Source organism: Suillus clintonianus (genome assembly GCF_016758775.1).
Source record: "Suillus clintonianus strain FC179 chromosome Unknown DEU56scaffold_60, whole genome shotgun sequence".
NCBI classification, from domain to species: Eukaryota; Fungi; Basidiomycota; class Agaricomycetes; order Boletales; family Suillaceae; genus Suillus; species Suillus clintonianus.
In genome coordinates this window covers 203,917-223,607 of record NW_024539284.1, presented here as the reverse complement: position 1 = coordinate 223,607, position 19,691 = coordinate 203,917, and the positions used below count along the sequence as shown (strand labels likewise).

The following is a 19,691-nucleotide window of genomic DNA, read 5'->3' as shown; positions in this document are numbered from 1 at the left end:
TCTTGTAGTAATAGATGTATATACAAGTTTTCAATGAATGTGACCTCTGACTGTCCTTCAACGGGATCTGAGTACCAAGTACCGTGTACCGAGTACCGACACCCGACACCCGACACCCGGTACACGGTACTCCTATGTTTCATGTTACATTTGTATGTCTGTACAGACTGTATCATGTTACATTGCTCTGTACACATTTCACCGAGTACTGTGTACTGGGTACCGACACCCGACACCCGACACCCGGTACTCGTTACTCGGTGAAATGTGTACAGAAGTATCATGTTACATTTTTGTCTGTACACATTTCACCCAGTACCGGGTGTCGGGTGTCGGGTGTCGGGTGTCGGTACTCGGTACACAGTACTCGGTGAAATGTGTAAAGAAAAATGTAACATGACACAGTGCTTACAGACAAAAATATAACATGATACACAGAGTGTCTACAGACATAAAAATGTAACATGATACAGTCTGTACAGAGATAAAAATCGGGTGTCGGGTGTCGGGTGTTGGTACCCAGTACACAGTACTCGGTGAAATGTGTACAGAGCAATGTAACATGATACAGTCTGTACAGACATAAAAATGTAACATGAAACATAGGAGTACCGTATACCGGGTGTCGGGTGTCGGGTGTCGGGTGTCGGGTGTCGGTACTCGGTACACAGTACTCGGTGAAATGTGTAAAGAAAAATGTAACATGACACACAGTGCTTACAGACAAACATATAACATGATACACAGAGTGTCTACAGACATAAAAATGTAACATGATACAGTCTGTACAGAGATAAAAATCGGGTGTTGGGTGTCGGGTGTTGGTACCCAGTACACAGTACTCGGTGAAATGTGTACAGAGCAATGTAACATGATACAGTCTGTACAGACATAAAAATGTAACATGAAACATAGGAGTGCCGTGTACCGGGTGTCGGGTGTCGGGTGTCGGGTGTCGGGTGTCGGATGTCGGTACTCGGTACACGGTACACGGTACTCGGTGAAATGTGTACAGACAAAAATGTTATATTATACACTCTATCATGTAACATTTTTCTGTACACATTTCACCGAGTACCGTGTACCAAGTACCGACACCCGACACCCGACACCCGACACCCGGTACTCGGTACTCCTATGTTTCATGTTATATTTTTATCTCTGTACAGACTGTATCATGTTACATGTTTATGTCTGTAGACACTCTGTGTATCATGTTATAGTTTTATGTCTGTAAGCACTGTGTATCACGTTACATTTCTGTCTGTACACATGTCACCGAGTACTGAGTACTGGGTCTCGGGTCTCGGGCGTCGGGCGTCGGGCGTCGGGTCTCAGTACTCGACATGACACAAAACTCGAAACTCCAATCTTAACAGAAATACAAATCTCAGAGCAAAATGTGTATCATATACGAGTTTCGAGTGTTGAGATTCAAGATTCGAGATGTTTGTTTCGTGTCGAGTATCGACACCCGAGACCCGAGACCCGGTGCTCGGTACTCGGTACTCGGTACTCGGTGAAATGTGTACAGACAAAAATGTAACATGATACACAGAGTGTGTACAGACATAAATTGTCACATTATATAGTGTGTCTCATCTGATATTTGTCTGTACACATTTCACCGAGTACCGAGTACCGAGTACCGAGCACCGGGTCTCGTGTCTCGGGTCTCGGTACTTGGTGAATGTCAGATATGGCTTATTCAGGCTTTCTTGTATCTATCTACTCGACCAAGATGTTTCAATTCATGAGCACTGTGGCGAAACGTGACTGTATCACTCGTCACTGAGTCTGAGTCAAAATGAGGCAGCTCTGTGGTTCTCGTTCAGTGCTTTTGTGGATATAGTATACCAATACCTAGGCCTATCTGTCTATATGATTCATATCTGGGCCCACCTGTCTGTCTAATATTAACCCACGTCGGCCCACCCTTCTATATAATAAATATTTCACCTCGCCCTCGGCCCACCTGTCTATCTAATATACCCCTTCTTCCTTCAATGCACTCAACTGGTCGCATTCATTTGTTGCATCTTGTAGTGTGGTGACTCTCTTGCTCAGGGTGGTAGCTTCTGTTTTCGCCCCGACCAGTTGCTCCAGTGTTTGGATGAGGTATTTATCAAATTTCTCTTTGTTCTCCATCTCGGAATTTCTGGTGGGCTGTTATGGGGGGGAAAAACGACACCCGAACTTGTTAGCAGGTCGCGACTCGCGAACATGGCCCACCCGTCTATCTAATATTTCCCTATGTCGGCCCACCCATCTATCTCATAAATAATTCACCTCACCCTCGGCCCACCCGTCTATCTAATATTAACCCATATCGGCCCATCCGTCTATATAATAAATATTTCACCCCACCCTCGGCCCACCCGTCTATGTAATACATAATTCGCCTCACCCTCGGCCCACCCGTCTACCTAGTAATACCCCACGTCGGCCCACCCATCAAACCAAAACACCTGACATCGGCCCACCCGTCTATCTAATATTTCCCTACTTCGGCCCACCCGTCTATGTAATACATAATTCGCCTCACCCTCGGCCCACCCGTCTACCTAGTAATACCCCACGTCGGCCCACCCATCAAATTAAAATACCTGACATCGGCCCACCCGTCTATCTAATATTTCCCTACGTCGGCCCACCCGTCTATGTAATAAATATTCCACTGCTCCCTCGGCCCATCCGTCTACAAAATAATACTAATACGTCGGCCCACCCATTTATATAATAATATTTGCTATACATCTCTCCTCAGGTCTATAATATATGTCAATCCTACTCTACATATTACCCACATGGGCCCACCCATCTCCATAATAATATTTTTCCCGGCCCATCCACCATTGTCAATGATATATATAACATCAGCATACATGGGCCCACCCGTCTCCATCGGAAATAATATTCCTCCCGGCCCACCCATCAGCATCGGGAATATACATATCATCGGCCCATGATCCGCTGGCCCGTATTACACGGGATATTATGTAGGTCGGGTGACCCGTATAGTACGGGATTTGTCACTGAAGGGGCTCCTAATGATTTTCCGTAGCGAAGCGAGCTTGTTCCACGTTTCGAGGCAAAGGCGGGAATCAAGTGAGCTCCTCGAATCACTTGCGACGCATCAAGAAACCCAAATGCGTCCGGGTCCGATTCCTCCACAAACGCAACTTTTGGAAGACGAGCTTGATTCAGGCCTGATTTATGGTTCTGCAGCGGTGCCAGCCACCTGACCCAGAGAACATCGAGGTACGACTTCACAGGTTGAGCTCCATCGTTGAGCCATGCTTCTATCTGGTATATACCCAGTACGCGGGCATACCAGTATGGGTGACTGGGCATTGTCTCCCCCGAAAGAACCATAACATCAGCATGCGTTCTAGGGTTGACAGTATCGTATTCACGCCTGAGGTCATACGTGGTGTAATGTACCTGCATCGTCTGGAGTGAGTAGACAGTGTTGTTCGGAATGATAACTGTGTTGTGTTCTTCGTTTGTGAAGGTGTGATCACAATAGCTAATATCTAGCTTCCGCAGCCGGAAAAGGATGTGATCCTTAAGCTTTGGTATGAAATTCTGGCGACAAATGTAAGAAACGTGTAAGGCGTGTATACACTTCAATGTCACTTCTACCTTGACAGCCGGATCACCATTGTGTTCTCGAACGAATGCGAATATATTAACCGGGTTGCTCCGATTAGTTGCGATACGGTGATGATGTCCAGAGGATATCAAAGGTGAGGTATCAACGGGTGATTGACTATCAGCGGAGGATACGCCTCCTGCTTCTGCCACACGTCGAAGCACACGACGCCTGCGCTCATGCTTAGCTAACTGTGCTGGGGTGTCTAACTTGCTGGTCAGTGGGTAAAATGCCTTTAGAGCTCTGTGTGCAAGCTCGCCCTGGCCGAATTTAACTTTAGGCCAACAGTAAAATATGTCAGGTACTTACCATCTGAGTTGTGAATGAATCTATTGTCCCGAAGAACCGGATTGTCCTCACATAATCTCCCATCGCGTGAAATTTGTAGGTGCCGAGATTGAACTTCTTTATCCTAGGTTGGCTTGATTCCGGTGCGATGGTACTGTTTTCAGAGCGCTGAGCAGACTTGCGTTGGCGGGCTGCTTTTTCTTTCGGTAATTCCATAGTACTGAAGGCGGCACAGGTGTCACGTTGAAACTTCCGCAACTTCCGAGAGAGCTGCTTGAATGTCTCTTCGAGAAAAGTCAGGGTAGATTCTGACTGAATCCTGAGCTTGGCGAGTGCGTGCCATTGCGCAAATCGGTACAGGAGAGATAGCACGACTGCATCGTGCTCGGCGGGGAACAGTCCTTCAAAAACGGCAATAGAACACTTATAATGGAGAATATGTCAGCGAGCGTAATAAGAAAACAAATGGTCCAAAAAACCTGTAAGATATCTTCAAAGTCGCGCGCCGCTAACCGTTTCATCTCGGAGGTGTTGTTCGCAAATTTGCGAATAACACCATTCCCAAAGGTAGGGACCTGGCGAAATCTACAGTGAGATCGAGAGTCGATGACTCATAAGTAGATATCAGTACTCTGTACGAGCTCCGCGTACCTGCTATCGAGCCTCGCAACCATCTGATTACCCCCGGGAAGCGCGTAAAGTAGCCGGATCAGGTGCATAAATAGCGCCTTCCACGTACCCAATTCGCATTCATGCATGAAGTCAACGACAAGCATGCGGAACGGGTCGAGGCCAAATGGTCCCAGCTTGTTAACAAATTGATTCTGCGAATAAATGATCTCAGCTGATTATAATTTACACGAAATTAGCTGTGCTTACCATAGTGGGTACCCACGAACCCTCTCCGAGAGTTTGTTCAACCTTTGAGCCGTCTACAGTATTTCCGCACTCGTAAATAAACTTGCGCGCCTCGATGACTTTCGTCGTAACGTATACTCGGAGGTTCGTTATACGACTTTTCATGTCCTGCCGTAGACCGAGAGAACCAAACAATTTTTTCGGTGTTAGACAGCGAGGACACGCACACGAGCCCATATCTTTGATTGCCGCGATCAAAGCCCTAGAATATCATGAATGATCCGACAATTTTAATCAAGGCAAAGGAAGGTACTTCTCGGGATAATCAGCCGAATATGTGAAAATTCTGGGAAATACTCTTCGTAACACTCCATCCGGACATTTCAAAACGATACCGTGGCGATATGCGTGAAGGAATTCTTCATCAAGCAAGATTTCCCAGCACGCGTGAAACAATTCCCTGCGGCAGTGAGTATGAAGTGAGGACATGCCGGTCTTGGATATACGAGACAAATTGCTCAGCATATCTTTGATACTATCCGGAAGCTGACAAGTTGACGTTAATAGCTGTAGACGAGGATCCGGGAATTGGGACAACTCACAGAAGGTAAAAATCCTACTAGGTGGCATGCTCCCGATTGAGGCAATGATCGTACATACTTGGTTAGATTTCCAAAATACAGGTACAACGGCCAAGCCTTCGCAGTTCCAAAGTTTGCCAAGTGAGTCGCATCCGAAAAGAACATGAGACCTGCTATGACGCGTTCTAACGAACAACCAGGCTCCTTTGGAAGTTTCTGGAGATTGTCCTGAGCATCCAGCCAGGCATCAGAGGCATAGAGCTCATCATATAGTCGCTCCTGATGGTCGTCCAGTGGATCCTTCCATAGCCGTTTGAAAGGCATGAGATGGAATGCGCCTGCTTGGGCATCTGCAAAAGCAGCGCGGATTACTTGAATGAGAGGACGATAATGAAATCCGGGAACAGTGTATGTTTTATGTCCTTCCTCCCTTGACTTCGTGGGGATGTCAAGAGTGACATCGGCCTCAATCCAGTCATCTGGGAACACGATTTTCTCCCCGCCCTCATCCCTATCCAATTCTCGCAGGCTCCTCCTCACCGAGAACCCCTCCAGATGCTTTGCGTCGAAATCATCTGCCTGTATAACATCCTTGACGAGGCGCTGGACCTCAGTTTCCGATTTCTGGTGGCTACCTGAATTCATCCAGGTCATAAGGCGATAGACGGTCATATTGGGAAACGGGTAGGGCGGCGGCAAGACCTGTGCCTGGGAATCAGGTCCTTGAACGATTGTTGGACACGACCTAGCAAGTAACGAGGACGGAATAAATTTATCGGGCTCGAACGAAGGACGGCGAGGGTATAAGCGGCAGATTCCAAACGAGTTGAAGGCAGTTTGGAGAGTGTCCCGTAGCGTTAAAAGGACACGTTGAATTCTGGATGGGACTGGGAGTGATGTGACATCAAATTCATTGGCCTCATTGAGATCTTCGGCCAAATGCTCGATATCATCGAAAGGCCTCGGAATCCGTCTCCTGCGAAGCACGGGTTCCTCTGAAATAGTCGAGTGATCAGCAAACATTAGTAGATGTAGATACTACAAAATACGAACGCAAGATATCATGTTCGAATCCATCTCCAAATATGGGGCCGTCCTCCATCACAACATCATTTTGTTCATTTTCCGAGTGCGAGCTGGAGTGATGCGAGGCCGCGGGTCCCGGGGCACCAAATAATGCACGAGCCCGACCAGACCTGGGCTTTTCTAGGGGTTTGTAAGGGCAAACTGGCCTTGGATGGGCCCTTACACTGGCAAGCCTGGCCCTCGCTGGTAGTGGCCCGTTTCTCTGTTGACATGAATTAAGAATTACGTTGAACTTGAACTTGAACTTGAACTTGAAGGAGTCCGTTCGAAGAGAAGCATTACTCACTTGGGATGATGGCTCGGACGGGTTTAGAACTAGTAGCTTTGCCGAAGCTGCATTTCTCGCTCGCTGGAGTCTTTTCTCAGTTGCAAGAACGCTAGATTTCTTGAAAAAGCGGCAACCTGTGCGATGCCTGTTAAGCCCCCGGTTGTCTGTTGCCCTCTCCCAAGAGCAACCCTGAGCTCCACATGATACCATTGAAATAAATAGGAGCAGTATCCAGAGAGTGTCTGAGAGCCGCATGGAATCTGGATCACGCTGGCTAGCCTGAGCACGAAGTAGCAACGTAGTACTACGTTAGTTAATAGTAACTTGTACTGCTGCCTGATTAGGGTTCTGGTGGCGGGCAAGCACAAGATCAAACTTCCGATTTTGATTTTGATTTTTTCTTCAACTGTGCTGATAACCAGAGCCTACACTCACTACACGCGGAATTCATGGAACATCCGTCACTCGACAGCGACAGATAGCGACATGATGTGCTTATTATGTAGTTCAGCGCTTCGACTTCGCCCCTTCTCGTCGTGTTTTTCTCCTTCTTATCACCTCCAGCTTCCAGCTTCTGCCCTTTGACAGCAGTAGGTATGGTTGTTTTCACACTAATGACAGTAGCCCCTTCTCCCTTCGCAAGCCTCCATACTTGTGCCTCGGCGACACTCCAATCCGCGCGGACATCGTTAATAGCTGTGAAGCACGACCATAAGCCGTGTTATAGATGCCCTAGATCCAGTCGATCCATGTTCGTGGCAGGCGGAGGATGCAATCATACTCGCTTGCTCAGATCCAGAGAGTCAATCATCTCGCGTTGCTATTCGCGAAGCAATTTTGTTGCTTCGTCACCGGCGTTGTCCTGGACATTTGTTTCAACAGGTTTCCACTGCGGAGGCTCGTCACCATCCCGAAATCGTGGTCAGAGGGGCCAACAGAATATCGGCGCCGATCGAAGCGTTGATGTCGACAAGATGCTTTGTGATCTTGCGGATAACATCGATAAACACAGCTAGTGCCTGTGAAACCGGTAGCAATAGCTCGCCCTGAAGAATCACGTCCTTCAGTATAATTCAATGCGTATGATAAATAGTATACCTCGACGTCTTCGATGGTCTTTCGTTAAAAGACCGACACCAAGCAGGATGAAGGATTGAACCGTGCACAACTTTACGTCATCTCCGAACCGTCCTTCGAAATACAGAGAAGCTGCTGTCGGGAGCTCGGGGAAACGCGGACTTTCCAACAGCTAACGCCATCCCATGTTGAGACTGGACAGCAATGGTCCGGGACACCGGTAGATGGAAAGACCCATCACATTGTCAACTCGGGGAGTGAAGTTGATCGTGATATCGAGAGGCACCAAAGTGAACGTGCGATGCGCTTTCTCAAGGGAGTTATGCGGGCTCGCACAGATATGCGCCCACAGTTATGGAGTGTCAATCGCGGCTAATGCCTCTATACTGAATCGGGATTGCAGAGCAGAAGCGCAAGTTTTCTCCCCACACGATGGGAAAATTAGTGCGCGGGTGGGATTGAGCGTGAGGCTGTGGCTCGGCTACCATGAGGGAGAGAGCGAGGTCACATGGCGATGATGATGGCTGTGGCGTTGGTCGATTTGGGTGGAATTTAATGATCAGAGGTATTGGGGAAGGACTGACATCAGAAGCCGAATGTCAGCGCGAAGTCACCAACTGGTTTTCCTGCAACTTCAGTGGCCCAATTGTTTGCGTTGGAGCCGGGCCCAGGTCCCAGAGATTCACGATAGCTGACGCGGCGGCTACCCAGTTCAAAATTGACATCCCACTCATCCCATAGTCTCCCCTCGACAATCTCGAGATGCAGGGCACCTAATCCGTGGACAAGTAATTGGCCCTCCTGCATATTAACTCGAACAGAGGGGTCTGTCCGAGATACCGCATGCAAGGCCTCTTGTACAGAGTCGAGGTCAGAATGGGACTTGGGTACGACGGAGGCCGACATAACCGCGGGTTGATGGTACTACTCGTCGAAGAGATGTGTGCGATGAGTTAGATGAGCGACGAGCATCAACGAGAGTGTCGCCTGTGCGAGTGAACTTCAAGCCCAAAATGACTCCGACAGAGATGTAAGGCAGTGAATCGACTTTCTGTGCTTCCGCAGCGTATAGGAGAAGAACCTTGGAAATTTTCTCTTTCTGGCCACCGGTAACGTTGAACACAGAACTCTGGCGCTTGAGGGTACCTAGCATCTTCGATGAGCACTACCCCGTGTGATTTGTGCTATGCTTACCAGAATACACGCAAACGAACGTCATCCACCCTTTGCGTTTATCCCAGCTCACTTTCCATGCTAGGAGGCACAGTGATCCATCAGCTGACTCCGAGGCTAACCGAACGTCCATTGGGCTTGCCAGGAGCTTGCCGACGTAGTTCATTACTAATTCTGTTCCAATACTCTTCATCGCAGAGCCGCACAGAACGGGGAGAATCTCGTTGCTCAAAGTAGCTTTACGGAGATGGCAGACGTCTTGACATCAAGATATGATGAAGGTCCTGGCGGCCGTGCAAGTAGGTGCTCCCATCGATTCATCGGAGTACATCGAGAGGTTTTCCAAAAGAGTTGTCCGAGCGGCCACAAGGTGCGGCATTATTGGATGGTTCTCCGGAATGATACCGCTTGTCTGGAAGGGGTAGTATAGCCGAGTTACCGTCTTCTTCCCATTTCCAAAGTTCCCGTTTGACTAGATCGACCAGCGCTTGAATTCCTGGCTCGGCTCGCATGTAATCCTCAGTATGGAAGGAAGCAATCGGCAACGCTAAAACCATGGGGTTCGGGCGCAGCCTATGGGTGAGTAGAGAGACCAACGACGACCTGAAAGAAGCACCCGGTCGGTCTAGTTTATTTAGAAACCTAAGCCTGGTGGGGACGCCATATCTAAAGACGACTTGAGAAACGTAGGTGGAAATAAAATATGCGCTTACCGATCCAGTTGTCGCCAAACGCTCTTGGTTTGTGCTTCGACTCCTTCCACTGAATCAATGAGGACGACAGCTCCATCGACGACGCAACTTGCACTCCCCACTTCCATACCAAAATCAGCATGACCGGTGTATCTATGAGATTAAAAGACCATTTGTCCCATTTGACTGAAATGTTTTCAGTTTGGTTTATGAGACTCGTTCTAAAAGACGCACCAATGTGGGTTACCAGCGATATTTCTGATAACAGAAATCTCATGGTGAGCCTCAGTGGCCAAGGAGCGTTGATTCAAAGACCCTACAAAGCATGACCTACGGTGTCGTGACATGTGCCGTGCCGCGTATCAAACCATGAGGCAGCTCAGAGTCCAGACAAATAGGCTCACTTTGAGGCTTTCCATGTCTTTGTGGGTGGTGCTAGTTTCATAGATAATGAGCACATCAGCTCCGGATATCACGCTGAGCAATGCATCACCAAATGCAACCATGGCGAAGATGTACGAGATTGGAGTGTTATAAGCCATCAAATGTTCAATAGGGGGCTGAGACGACAGGAACAGAGTAGTAGTTAACGTTGCGAGTACGAGCCCGGCCTAAAACCCAGTCGTTGAACGCTACCCATAAAGATCATATCAAACATACAGTGACGTTTGAGTTCTGGAAGCGATTAACCATCATTTTGACATGCTCCTTCCATTCTCGGTTCCTTGTATCTTTCCAATGGTCGAGAGACTTCTGGGAGACTGCAACAATGCGCAAGATTTTGAACGCCGACCTCAAGATAGGATGATTGGGAGCTCGACAGTTTACGGGGACTTGAGAAGGTGAGTTTACAGACGTTGTCATGGCGGGGATAACAGAGTGGACGGCAATAAGAAGGCTGTATTTGAAGTGCGTGCACGATGCAAAGTAAGACACCACTGCACAGGACGAAATTTAATCCTTAGAGAAGCAATGTTTGGTATCACTGGCAGAACATTGATCAGCCACTGAATTACATCAACACACTGCGTGGAGCGCGGGCTCGAGTCAAAGTCCCCATAACAGTCAAAGTGCAGCCACTGTACAGTACATGGCAACCGCCGACGAACCTTATTTGACGCGTGACATTGTGCTACCTTACTCTGAGACATAGTACCTAATGGTTCTGCCGCGCGTTACAATGAGCATTCCTCCAGACGGACACGGAGGCCGGTCTGATCACCAATTTGAATGGGTACTATGTCTATTGCGGCCAGAGGACTACTAATGCCCATGAGTGTGTAAGTACGAGAGCAAATGGATGCGATAATAAAAGTATAAGTGTGCCTAGTTGGTCCTGTAAAGTGCCCGCTTGGCGACCTTGACGATCAGAGGTGTGTCGGGGAATGCAAGTGCCTCCAGGTTGGTGGCATACTAATGAAAGATGTCAGAATAAGTACACGGAAGTATCATCTCGACACGTACTGGTGTAGGTACATCAGCACCAGTTACCCGGTCAACTGGAGCATCAAGGTAGTCAAAGGCCTCGCTCTCGATGATCTGTGCACAGATTTCGCTACCAACACCGAAGGCGGGGAAACCACCCTCGACTATGAGAAGACTGTAATATAATAATTGAGCAAACGATTAATCAGGCTAAACTTAATGGTGTCGATATCCAGAGGACAGATACTACAGAGGTTGATGACCTCGGCCTTGACGCCCTCCTTTGCCAAAAGGTCGGCAGCCTCTAGACTGCGAGTGACCATTTTGCTGTGTGCCACGATAGTGATATCGGCTCCTTCGCGCTCGACCTTGGCCTTGCCGATGGGAAGAGTGAAGTTGTCTGACATGGCTTCAGAGGACATGGGGAAGGTGACACCGTACATCATCTCATTCTCGAGGAATACGACTGGGTTAGGATCGGATGGCAGCCTATAAAGTCGTTAGACACACGGACAGTAAACTGTGTAAAAATAAGAACCTTTTGCAATCGTCCACTGCGCTCCAAGGTCTAACAACCTTGAGACCGGGAATTGAGCCATACCAGGCTGCATAGTCTTGGGAGTGCTGAGCACCGACACCAGAGGCTGCACCGTTGGGGTCACGGAAAACTACAGGACAGGGTACGTTTCCACCGGACATAAAGTAAGTCTTTCCAGTAGAGTTGACGATCTTGTCAATGGCTTGCATGGCGAAGTTGAAGGTAATCTCGCAACTTTAAGCAAAATAATGAGAAAACCACGCAAGAGATAAAGGAGTGTACATTGTCAATGTCGGACCAGCAACACATATTCATTGTTGGCTCGTCCCTGAAAACAAACGCTCAAGGCTCCGAGCGCAACCGGTCAACCCCAAATTTGATCAGAATTTGACAACGAGAACATAACTAGGTCAGGTGCTGGACAATTTGAGAGCGCGGAGACTGTATGAAATCCACCATTGGATTACGTGAGAGATTACAGCTGTGTGCGAAACTAATGGCAGTGGCAAAATTTAAATTTTGGCATCCACGGTGACGAAAAAGGAAATACATAGAACAATGCGTCCAAGACGCTCGCAGGCATTTATAAACTTTTCAGACAACATTGGCGACACCAGCTAGCTTGCGCAGCCTTGTCACGTAAATACTATGGTTAACCGAAGGATCAGCAACGATCTCAAAGACTGCGCACTTCGGCTGTGGAATCACGGATGGGAATTGGTGGATATCTGTGAAACATTTGGTGTCAGTGAGAGGAGTGGTCTTGGTGGTACTCTAATTGTGGGCTTCTTCGGGGCAGGCTTCTTTCCTTTCGCCATAGCAAATTGTATATATAACACATATAGCGAAAGTATACGTAGTAGGGGTGGCTAACAGTGTCTGAAAAACCTGGACAAGTCACAAAAGCTTTCCCCAGCATCCAGGACGCGTCGTTCTATGTATTTCCTTTTTCGTCACCGCGGATGCCAAAATTTTGCCACTGCCATTAGTTTCGCACACAGCTGTAAGGCGGTCTCGCAACACGAAAATATGCATGTTATTTTGGAGCGGGAGGAAAATTTAACTAATAAGTGGAAGTTGTAACAGTACATCACGAATGAGGAATAACAGTCTGCGAAACTCCACCTGCTCATTGCCGACCAATGACGACATCCGACTTTTCATTCTCGCATAGCAGGCCTCACTTTCCGGAGTGTGAAAATCGGTAGCTTGGTACCAGCCGTTCTTCGAATATTGTCGTAGTACCCAGTTACAGATTGCTGCAGAAAGGGCAATTGTATTCATCAGGGAAACCTCCCAGTCAGACCCTTCGAGGGATATAAACTGGCGATAACCCTGATCGATTAGGATATATTCCAAGATGCCGATGACGACGGAGTTCGAGAATGGGATGCAGACCAACTGGGTTTGCCCATCATCCATGATCCGCTGAAGGGAACGTCAAATATAAGCGGAGGAACATTGAGATTGCTTACCTGAACAATCGTGTCAAGATAATCATCGTTCAATAGAAATCCTGATGCGTCCCGTTGGCGCGATTGTGCGATCTCGTTCGCGTTCTTGAATAAAACGTGAAGGAATAGTTGATAACCTCCGAGCACTAGACCCTGGGCACGGCCCACGGAGTCTCTGTGGACCTTTCGGACAACCCCTTTCAGCCCTGAGAGGGTGCGCCGACCTTCTGGCCACGACTTCCACAATATGAGGTCTTTCGCTGTGTCCTTCGTGAGTCGCAGAAGGACTGTAAGGAGAATGAATAAATACCGTTCTTGGAATCGGCGATCGCACCGTCAAGCGCTGTACCGGCCAACCTAGTAATATCACGTGAGGCAGGATATAGGGAATTCTGAAATAGTGACAAATTCATTCGACGTGTGGCCTCAATCTTCACGCGGTCGACCAATGCAGATTCGACCTGCAAGTACGAGTTACTTCGAGCGGACTGTGTCGATGCTGAGGGGATATTATTGATGTATTTTGGCTGTTTGCGTACAACCATCCGGCGTACTAGTGCCGGTCTTTGCTCGAACAGCTTTCCAACGTCAGGCACATGATCAGAATCAGAATCAGAATCAGAATCAGAATCAGAATCGTAGGAAGCGAAGTGGCCTTGGTTGTTCGAGCTGTGGGCGCCCAAAGCCAGCCCACTTGATTGAGTTGGAGTCACTTGAGTGACTTGACTCGCACTCATGTCGGTAGCCGGATTGAGGGCGGTTGGGAACTGGGGGGCGTTCTGGGGTATGGAGCTGTCATGAAAACCCTGGCTCGTGGATGGTTGATATGCGCTAACTGTGGAGGACCGTGGTTCAACCCGCAGAATTTGGTGGCTAACGTCCGTGGGATCCTGCGAGTGCATAGTCTGGTAGTTAGGGTATGCGGCCGCATTGAACGCTGTCCCGGCGTTAGAAGCCTCATGCTGTGGGTTATGATAACCAGAGGAATAATCGACCCCAGTTTCGACGCCAGGCTGGTACCGGGTACCACCAGCGGGCTCCTGCAAGCGGAAGGTAGTATGATAGATAGACGCCCCCGCGCTGAGCGTTGGGTTACCATACACCAGGGGCTGGTGCTGGCTACCACTTGCCACTGGCTCTTGCAAGCGGAAGGTAGTATGATAGTTAGACGCCCCCGCGCTGAGCATTGAGTTACCATACACCAGGGGCTGGTGCTGGCTACCACTTGCCACAGGCTCCTGCAAGCGGAGGGCATGATGGATAAAGGCGCCCGTGTTGTGCGTTCTCGCCTCGTGATTAATATCAGAGGCCTGCGACGCAGGCTGGGATTCCTTGTCCTCTAATTGAAACCCGAAATTCGGGCGACCGCTGCGCCTCATAGGGTGACTGAGGCCGCCCGCCGGTACCGTGTTCCATTGCGGTGGCTGAGGCAGTGGTAAGTGGCTAGATGGGTAACCGGCACCGTGACTTGGTCGATGCCCGGGCAATTGGCCTGAGCGACCGCTATGTCGGTCAGCTGGCATTTCGTCGAACAAATTCTAACTGTGCGCGGTCAGTCCGTGATAATAATAGCATGAATTGCCTACTAGCAGCTGTGCTTACCTGTTTGGACGTTGATTTGAGGGGAATCTTCGAATCAAGTTGGAGGCAGCAACTTTTGGATGTGACACAGTCAGTACAGATGGTTGCAAGATTGCTGCAGGAAACTCACGAGTTTTGGGCGTTCAAGCTGGTATTTGACTCATGCCACTTGTAGCTGTTGACGATGCGATCCATTATCGTGATGTGATCTTAACGTGGTCAGCTGGTTTACTAGATACTTACTCGTCTGAAGCTTCTTGCACTTACCTCGAGGCCGGCCCCTGAACGTTAACAATTGAATGGAAAAGTACCAAAGGAATTGTTGGATTAATTCCCGCTGTGATTAGCAAAGTAAGGTTCATTGAACCAAGACCTCAACTAGGCTTTAGTATCGGTTCAAATTCTGGTTCAGATTGAAATGGACTGAGTCGGAGTGGTCACTTCACCACTGACTACTGAATATTACTTCGGCTCCAAACCAGCTGTGTAGGTAAATTACATAAAGAGCGCTCAGCGAGCTTTTCCGACCACTATAACTTGAAGTTCCGATTTGGTTCCGATCGGATCTCGAATCGGTGCTTGGGTAATGAGCTGGCGGGATACCTACATACTTATTATGTCAGTGCCTGAGTTAGCCTGATAATCAGTAGCGTAGTCAGCTAATGAAACATCGTTGATCGTTGCTGGCGGCCTGATGAGGTTAAGAAAGTTACCGCCGAGCGTACTGACTACCACAGTGAGTCAACTAACTCAAAGTTTGAACACTGTTTTCAGAAACGGTCGGATAATTGATTAAAGTACCGAATGCGACTGTGCCGAATGCAGACACAGCGAATGCGGCTCGTCCAGAATCAAACAAGGTTGTATGTACTGATTCCGGAACACTTATCAAGTGCAGGCAGTGTTGAATCAACTTGCACTTGGCGATGAGCGCTCATATCAAGGGTTTAGGGCAAGCCGGGCCTCCAGCTCGAGGACCCGCATATATTAATACAGCGAAAATTGACAGCTCGTACATGGAAGGAAACTCGTGGGAACTATTGTAAAATACCAAGCGCAACAAGTGAGGACATAAGATTAATATTATTACAACTTCGAACTTTCGTGCCTCAAGAAGAGGAGGCACGATCAGCGGTGAACGCTGGAATTCCCCGAACACAAGAATCATCGCCTTCATCCGAACTGGTGACACTATCATCCGAACTGACACCATCATCTGATCCCAGGAGAGTTACTAGTTGCAGTGATCAATCAGCAATGGCATCGTTTGCAGGGAAATGGAAATGCGCACATGCAAAACTCTCGACTTCATCAAACTGTGAGTCAGCAGTGGCAAACGACGTCACATCATGGTGGTACGTGGTTATACTATTGCGATCGTTGAGTTCATTACTAGTACAGCTAGTGAGCGCCTCAATCGCGCTTTCGAGCGGCTCCGAAATAGCATTGGCATATGTTTGAGCTTCGCTCTGGACCGTAATGCCAATAAACTTGGAACGTTGATTGACCGCATCGACGTGCAAAGCCGCTGCCAGAGCACGCACGCGCCTCCATTCAATATCAGCTTGAATGGCTATGATGGCCTGAGCGAGGGCGTCGGGAGTCAGGTGCTCCAATCTACGTTTGTCCTGGAATAATATTAATAAGTAATCTGAAGATAAATAGATTGACATACCCCCTGAACACCCATCACATGTCCGGAGCCATTGCACCCTGAACAATCCTCACCATAGAGGCGCTCTATTATGTTAGGACCGCATCTGTGATAGGGCTTGGGTCTTTTTTTTGCCTTCTTCGAGTAAGCAGACAGCTCGTGAAGTATGGGAGGAGGGGTAATAGGTCCAATTATGTCGTCGTCTGAAGTATCATAGGGAGTGTCAGATGAAGGTGGTGATCTTGGAGGTTTGGTACGTTTGGTTCGCGAGACATGATCGCGACAACTCGGAGGCCTAGAGGGAGCTGAATCATGCCTCCGAACAGGAGTAGCACATGGACTACGCCCTTTCCTGTCATGATAGTTGAGACTCATAGACCGTCTGATAGGATGAGGACGAGTAGGACAGGCTTGCATGCGTGAATTGTAGTAACGTCAGTAAAAAATAAGGGAGTTTGAAGCTTTGTGTACTTATATTCTCACGTACTATGATGAACATTTGATATAGAAAAGGTAAGATTATGATATCCCACGACCGAGCGCCCCTAATCAGAATTTAACCTACTTGGGACTATTAAGTTACATCCTTGCCCAAAAAATCGTGGTCCAAAGTGGGCAGCTATCAAAGGTAGAAGACGTGACCTACTTACTAAAAAACAACAGCCCTTCTAGGCATGCCCTAGACCAGAGGTGCTTCTATCTTTGTATCTTGGCGCCAATTCTCCTCGAAAATACACAGTTCGAATAACATGCGAATTCACAACCTTCCAGACTCGAGAACTTCTTCACTGCAGGGCAGCACGTGCCTGACAGTGGTTTGTAGTCGACACTGCGGCCTTGCTCGCTAAAGCGCACGACGAACAATATTGCTTCAGAAGATTGGATGGGCCACTGGCAGGCACGGCGTGTGTTGAGACTTGATAGGGTAGTAGTTCTGAATGATCTTTGAGGGTATGTCATTCAAGACATCCTCTTTCAGCCGGCGTAAATATTAGGAAGGGCAGGAGGACTTGCTTATGCAGAGCCTCGAGAGCAAGAGGAGCTACAGAGAATTTGGTTAGCTGCGGACCGGTTCTCAGGACACATCACTTACCAGCTGCACCAGTCTTCGCCTTTCCATCACGGTTGGCTTGCTGAATCGCTCGTTGAACGACGTTTTTGTAAGCACGCTGGCTTACTTGAGTTCTCATAATCAATACATATACTGTCGCGGGTACTGAAGACTAAGTCTTCAGTATTTCTACCTTTTGGTGTAACGGTTATGAGGCGCGGCAGCTGACTACTTTACAGTTTTGGTCCCAAGGAAGCCAGGCCCATCAAGAAGTCAAAAAGACTCGGGTGCCCGAAAGAATGTGATGGTGCTGTGTATGTAATATAGCCTTAACAGCTTCGCGTTCTTGATCACCTTCGCCCCAGTATCTCACAATATCGTTCCGCACAACTTCGTATGAGGTGATGACCACATCTTTCTTGGACAGTTTAGGAAGAAACCTTGCGCACTCCTTGGAATTGCCGGTGTAGAGAATGGGTTGCAAGTTCTCGGCGTATTTTGGAATCTCGTAGAACCAGTGACCGGTAAGAGTACTAGGGGGACAGAAGATGAGCGATGGAAGACTCGGATGATCAGCATCAGGCGGAGTCCATCGGGGTCTAGGGGCACAAGGGAGGATATTTAGTACATTCAATGCGGCCGACTCCTTGTTTCACGACTCGTGGCTATCGGTGTACGACTGAAGGTATCATGAATAGTAAGATTACTTGGCACGGTTCTCCAGAACGCGATAAATCTTGGCCAGCACCTCTGTTTGCCTGTCAATGGCAGCTTCGAGGTGTTTCACAACATCAAGCACTAAGGTTTCATGAGCCGTACTTCCATCAAATTCGAAGGCCTTTCCCAGCTTCCTACGCTTTGGCATTTCAAGTGCTGGCACCGACCCAGCGCGCTGGACATTGGTCAGGTTTTGTCCAAAACGGTGTGGCGTCTAAATTGTACATTAACAATTGATCAGTGAAAAGTGATGAAATGACGAGTCCAACTCACCATATCTCCTATGGAGTCTGACTCGAAGGCTGACTTGGACCTCTTACGCTTCAGGGACCAAGTTTCGCCGCTACGGCCTCCAACTTGCGCGTTCCAACCTTCAACATCCTGGAAGAACTTGAATAACCATTAGAATCAAGTGTAGAGGTAGCCACTATACCCGTTCAAGTCTCTGGTCCTGTTCAGATACATCTGCAAGTGCAGATCCGACTTTCGTGCGCCGGTAGCACCCGCAAGAGTACACGGGGGCGCCTTGGCCATGCGCGTTGCCACCGTGGCACGGATCAAAATCATGGCTATGTGGAGTATCGGGCGTATTGTCACCTTCACAAACGGCTATGATGAGAGCTTCAGCCCAGTCATTTAGGTCGGACCCGGATGGGTGCGAGTCCGAGTCAATACTAGCCTGAGTATAGGACATGGCGAAATGTCACGGTGCTCTCGTGACGGAAAGGTGAATCTTCATACATATGCATTTTCAACGCTCTACAAAACAAAGTTCTCGAGCGCCCTCCGATCTTTGCCGCGTGTAGTTGGGCTTTAGAAACTTTCCCGGACCACGAGGATCGTAAAAGGGTATATCGCTGCAGAGTTTGCATTAGTAACAAGTTCGGAGCCGAGGAGCAGCGGATAGTCGACCCTCGCGTCGATGATTATATAGCAAAAGCGACACTACAACGACTGCATGAAGTAGCCACGATTATTCAATAGAACAAAAACTATACATACAAAACAGACGGCGACTCGAAAGATCCAAATGAATATGTGATTCTGTTCTCCTCTGATCGCTGCACAAAACGTCGTTGTCTGTAAAATACTGATATTCGGGACCTTCCAAGTTGTGGACCTCGATCCCAATGCGGCGGCCACGATTCATCATTGAAGGTGAGATCCTCAAATTTGAGTTGAACTAAATTTAAAATAATGGGGTCCCCCCATTCTCGCGGAGGGGTCCTTTTTGCTGGCTAAATCCTTGACGTCTGCGTCCAACGAGACTGGCTCAGCAAGGACAATAATTTAGATAATGAGTACTGAGTTTTGGGCAATTTGCAAACCTTGCCGCATCTCAGGTTTCCGTCAGTTCACATCCACCCAGTGAATTCAGCCACTCCCAGTTTCAAATCTGAGTATTTTTCGCCCCGGTGAATCAATTTCTTCTGACTCTCAAATACGAGGGTGAACCAGGGCACGCAAAAGCTGGACAAGATTACTTCCGGCGGCGTTTCACGCGGCTCGCTCACAAAACTAAACGTCCTAAAGAATGCGTCACATTCAACAATCACACGCTAAGTTAGTGCTGAATCACGCTTTTTTGGGCCA

General features: G+C 48.3%; 4 protein-coding genes across 4 annotated transcripts; all 4 read right to left on the bottom strand.

Moving 5' to 3' along the window:
• Positions 1-8,398: 8,398 nt before the first annotated feature.
• DEU56DRAFT_914903 (uncharacterized protein) lies at positions 8,399-9,152 on the bottom strand (the record flags this gene model as incomplete). The annotated part of the gene is made up of 3 exons (XM_041357683.1): positions 8,399-8,667; positions 8,723-8,959; positions 9,008-9,152. 3 exons carry the CDS (start codon positions 9,150-9,152, stop codon positions 8,399-8,401), a joined length of 651 nt encoding a protein of 216 aa, XP_041206228.1.
• Positions 9,153-9,239: 87 nt separating this feature from the next.
• DEU56DRAFT_956006 (P-loop containing nucleoside triphosphate hydrolase protein) lies at positions 9,240-10,542 on the bottom strand (the record flags this gene model as incomplete). The annotated part of the gene is made up of 5 exons (XM_041359236.1): positions 9,240-9,652; positions 9,700-9,831; positions 10,083-10,113; positions 10,172-10,289; positions 10,339-10,542. The coding sequence occupies 5 exons, from the start codon at positions 10,540-10,542 to the stop codon at positions 9,304-9,306; spliced, it is 834 nt and encodes a 277-aa protein (XP_041206227.1). The 3' UTR covers positions 9,240-9,303.
• Positions 10,543-10,985: 443 nt separating this feature from the next.
• Positions 10,986-11,874, bottom strand: DEU56DRAFT_956001 (transketolase). The gene is given in 4 exon segments (XM_041359235.1): positions 10,986-11,091; positions 11,143-11,278; positions 11,320-11,592; positions 11,612-11,874. The coding sequence occupies 4 exon segments, from the start codon at positions 11,848-11,850 to the stop codon at positions 11,005-11,007; spliced, it is 735 nt and encodes a 244-aa protein (XP_041206226.1). The 5' UTR covers positions 11,851-11,874; the 3' UTR covers positions 10,986-11,004.
• Positions 11,875-12,700: 826 nt separating this feature from the next.
• Positions 12,701-18,792, bottom strand: DEU56DRAFT_757941 (uncharacterized protein; the record flags this gene model as incomplete). Its single annotated transcript, XM_041350190.1, has 16 exons — positions 12,701-13,069; positions 13,117-13,382; positions 13,406-14,633; positions 14,698-14,749; positions 14,807-14,851; positions 14,944-15,013; positions 15,288-15,404; positions 15,803-15,910; positions 15,968-16,304; positions 16,352-16,533; positions 16,896-16,949; positions 17,424-17,507; positions 17,736-17,980; positions 18,089-18,312; positions 18,372-18,488; positions 18,532-18,792. The coding sequence occupies 16 exons, from the start codon at positions 18,790-18,792 to the stop codon at positions 12,701-12,703; spliced, it is 3,759 nt and encodes a 1,252-aa protein (XP_041206225.1).
• Between the last annotated feature and the right edge of the window lie 899 nt (positions 18,793-19,691).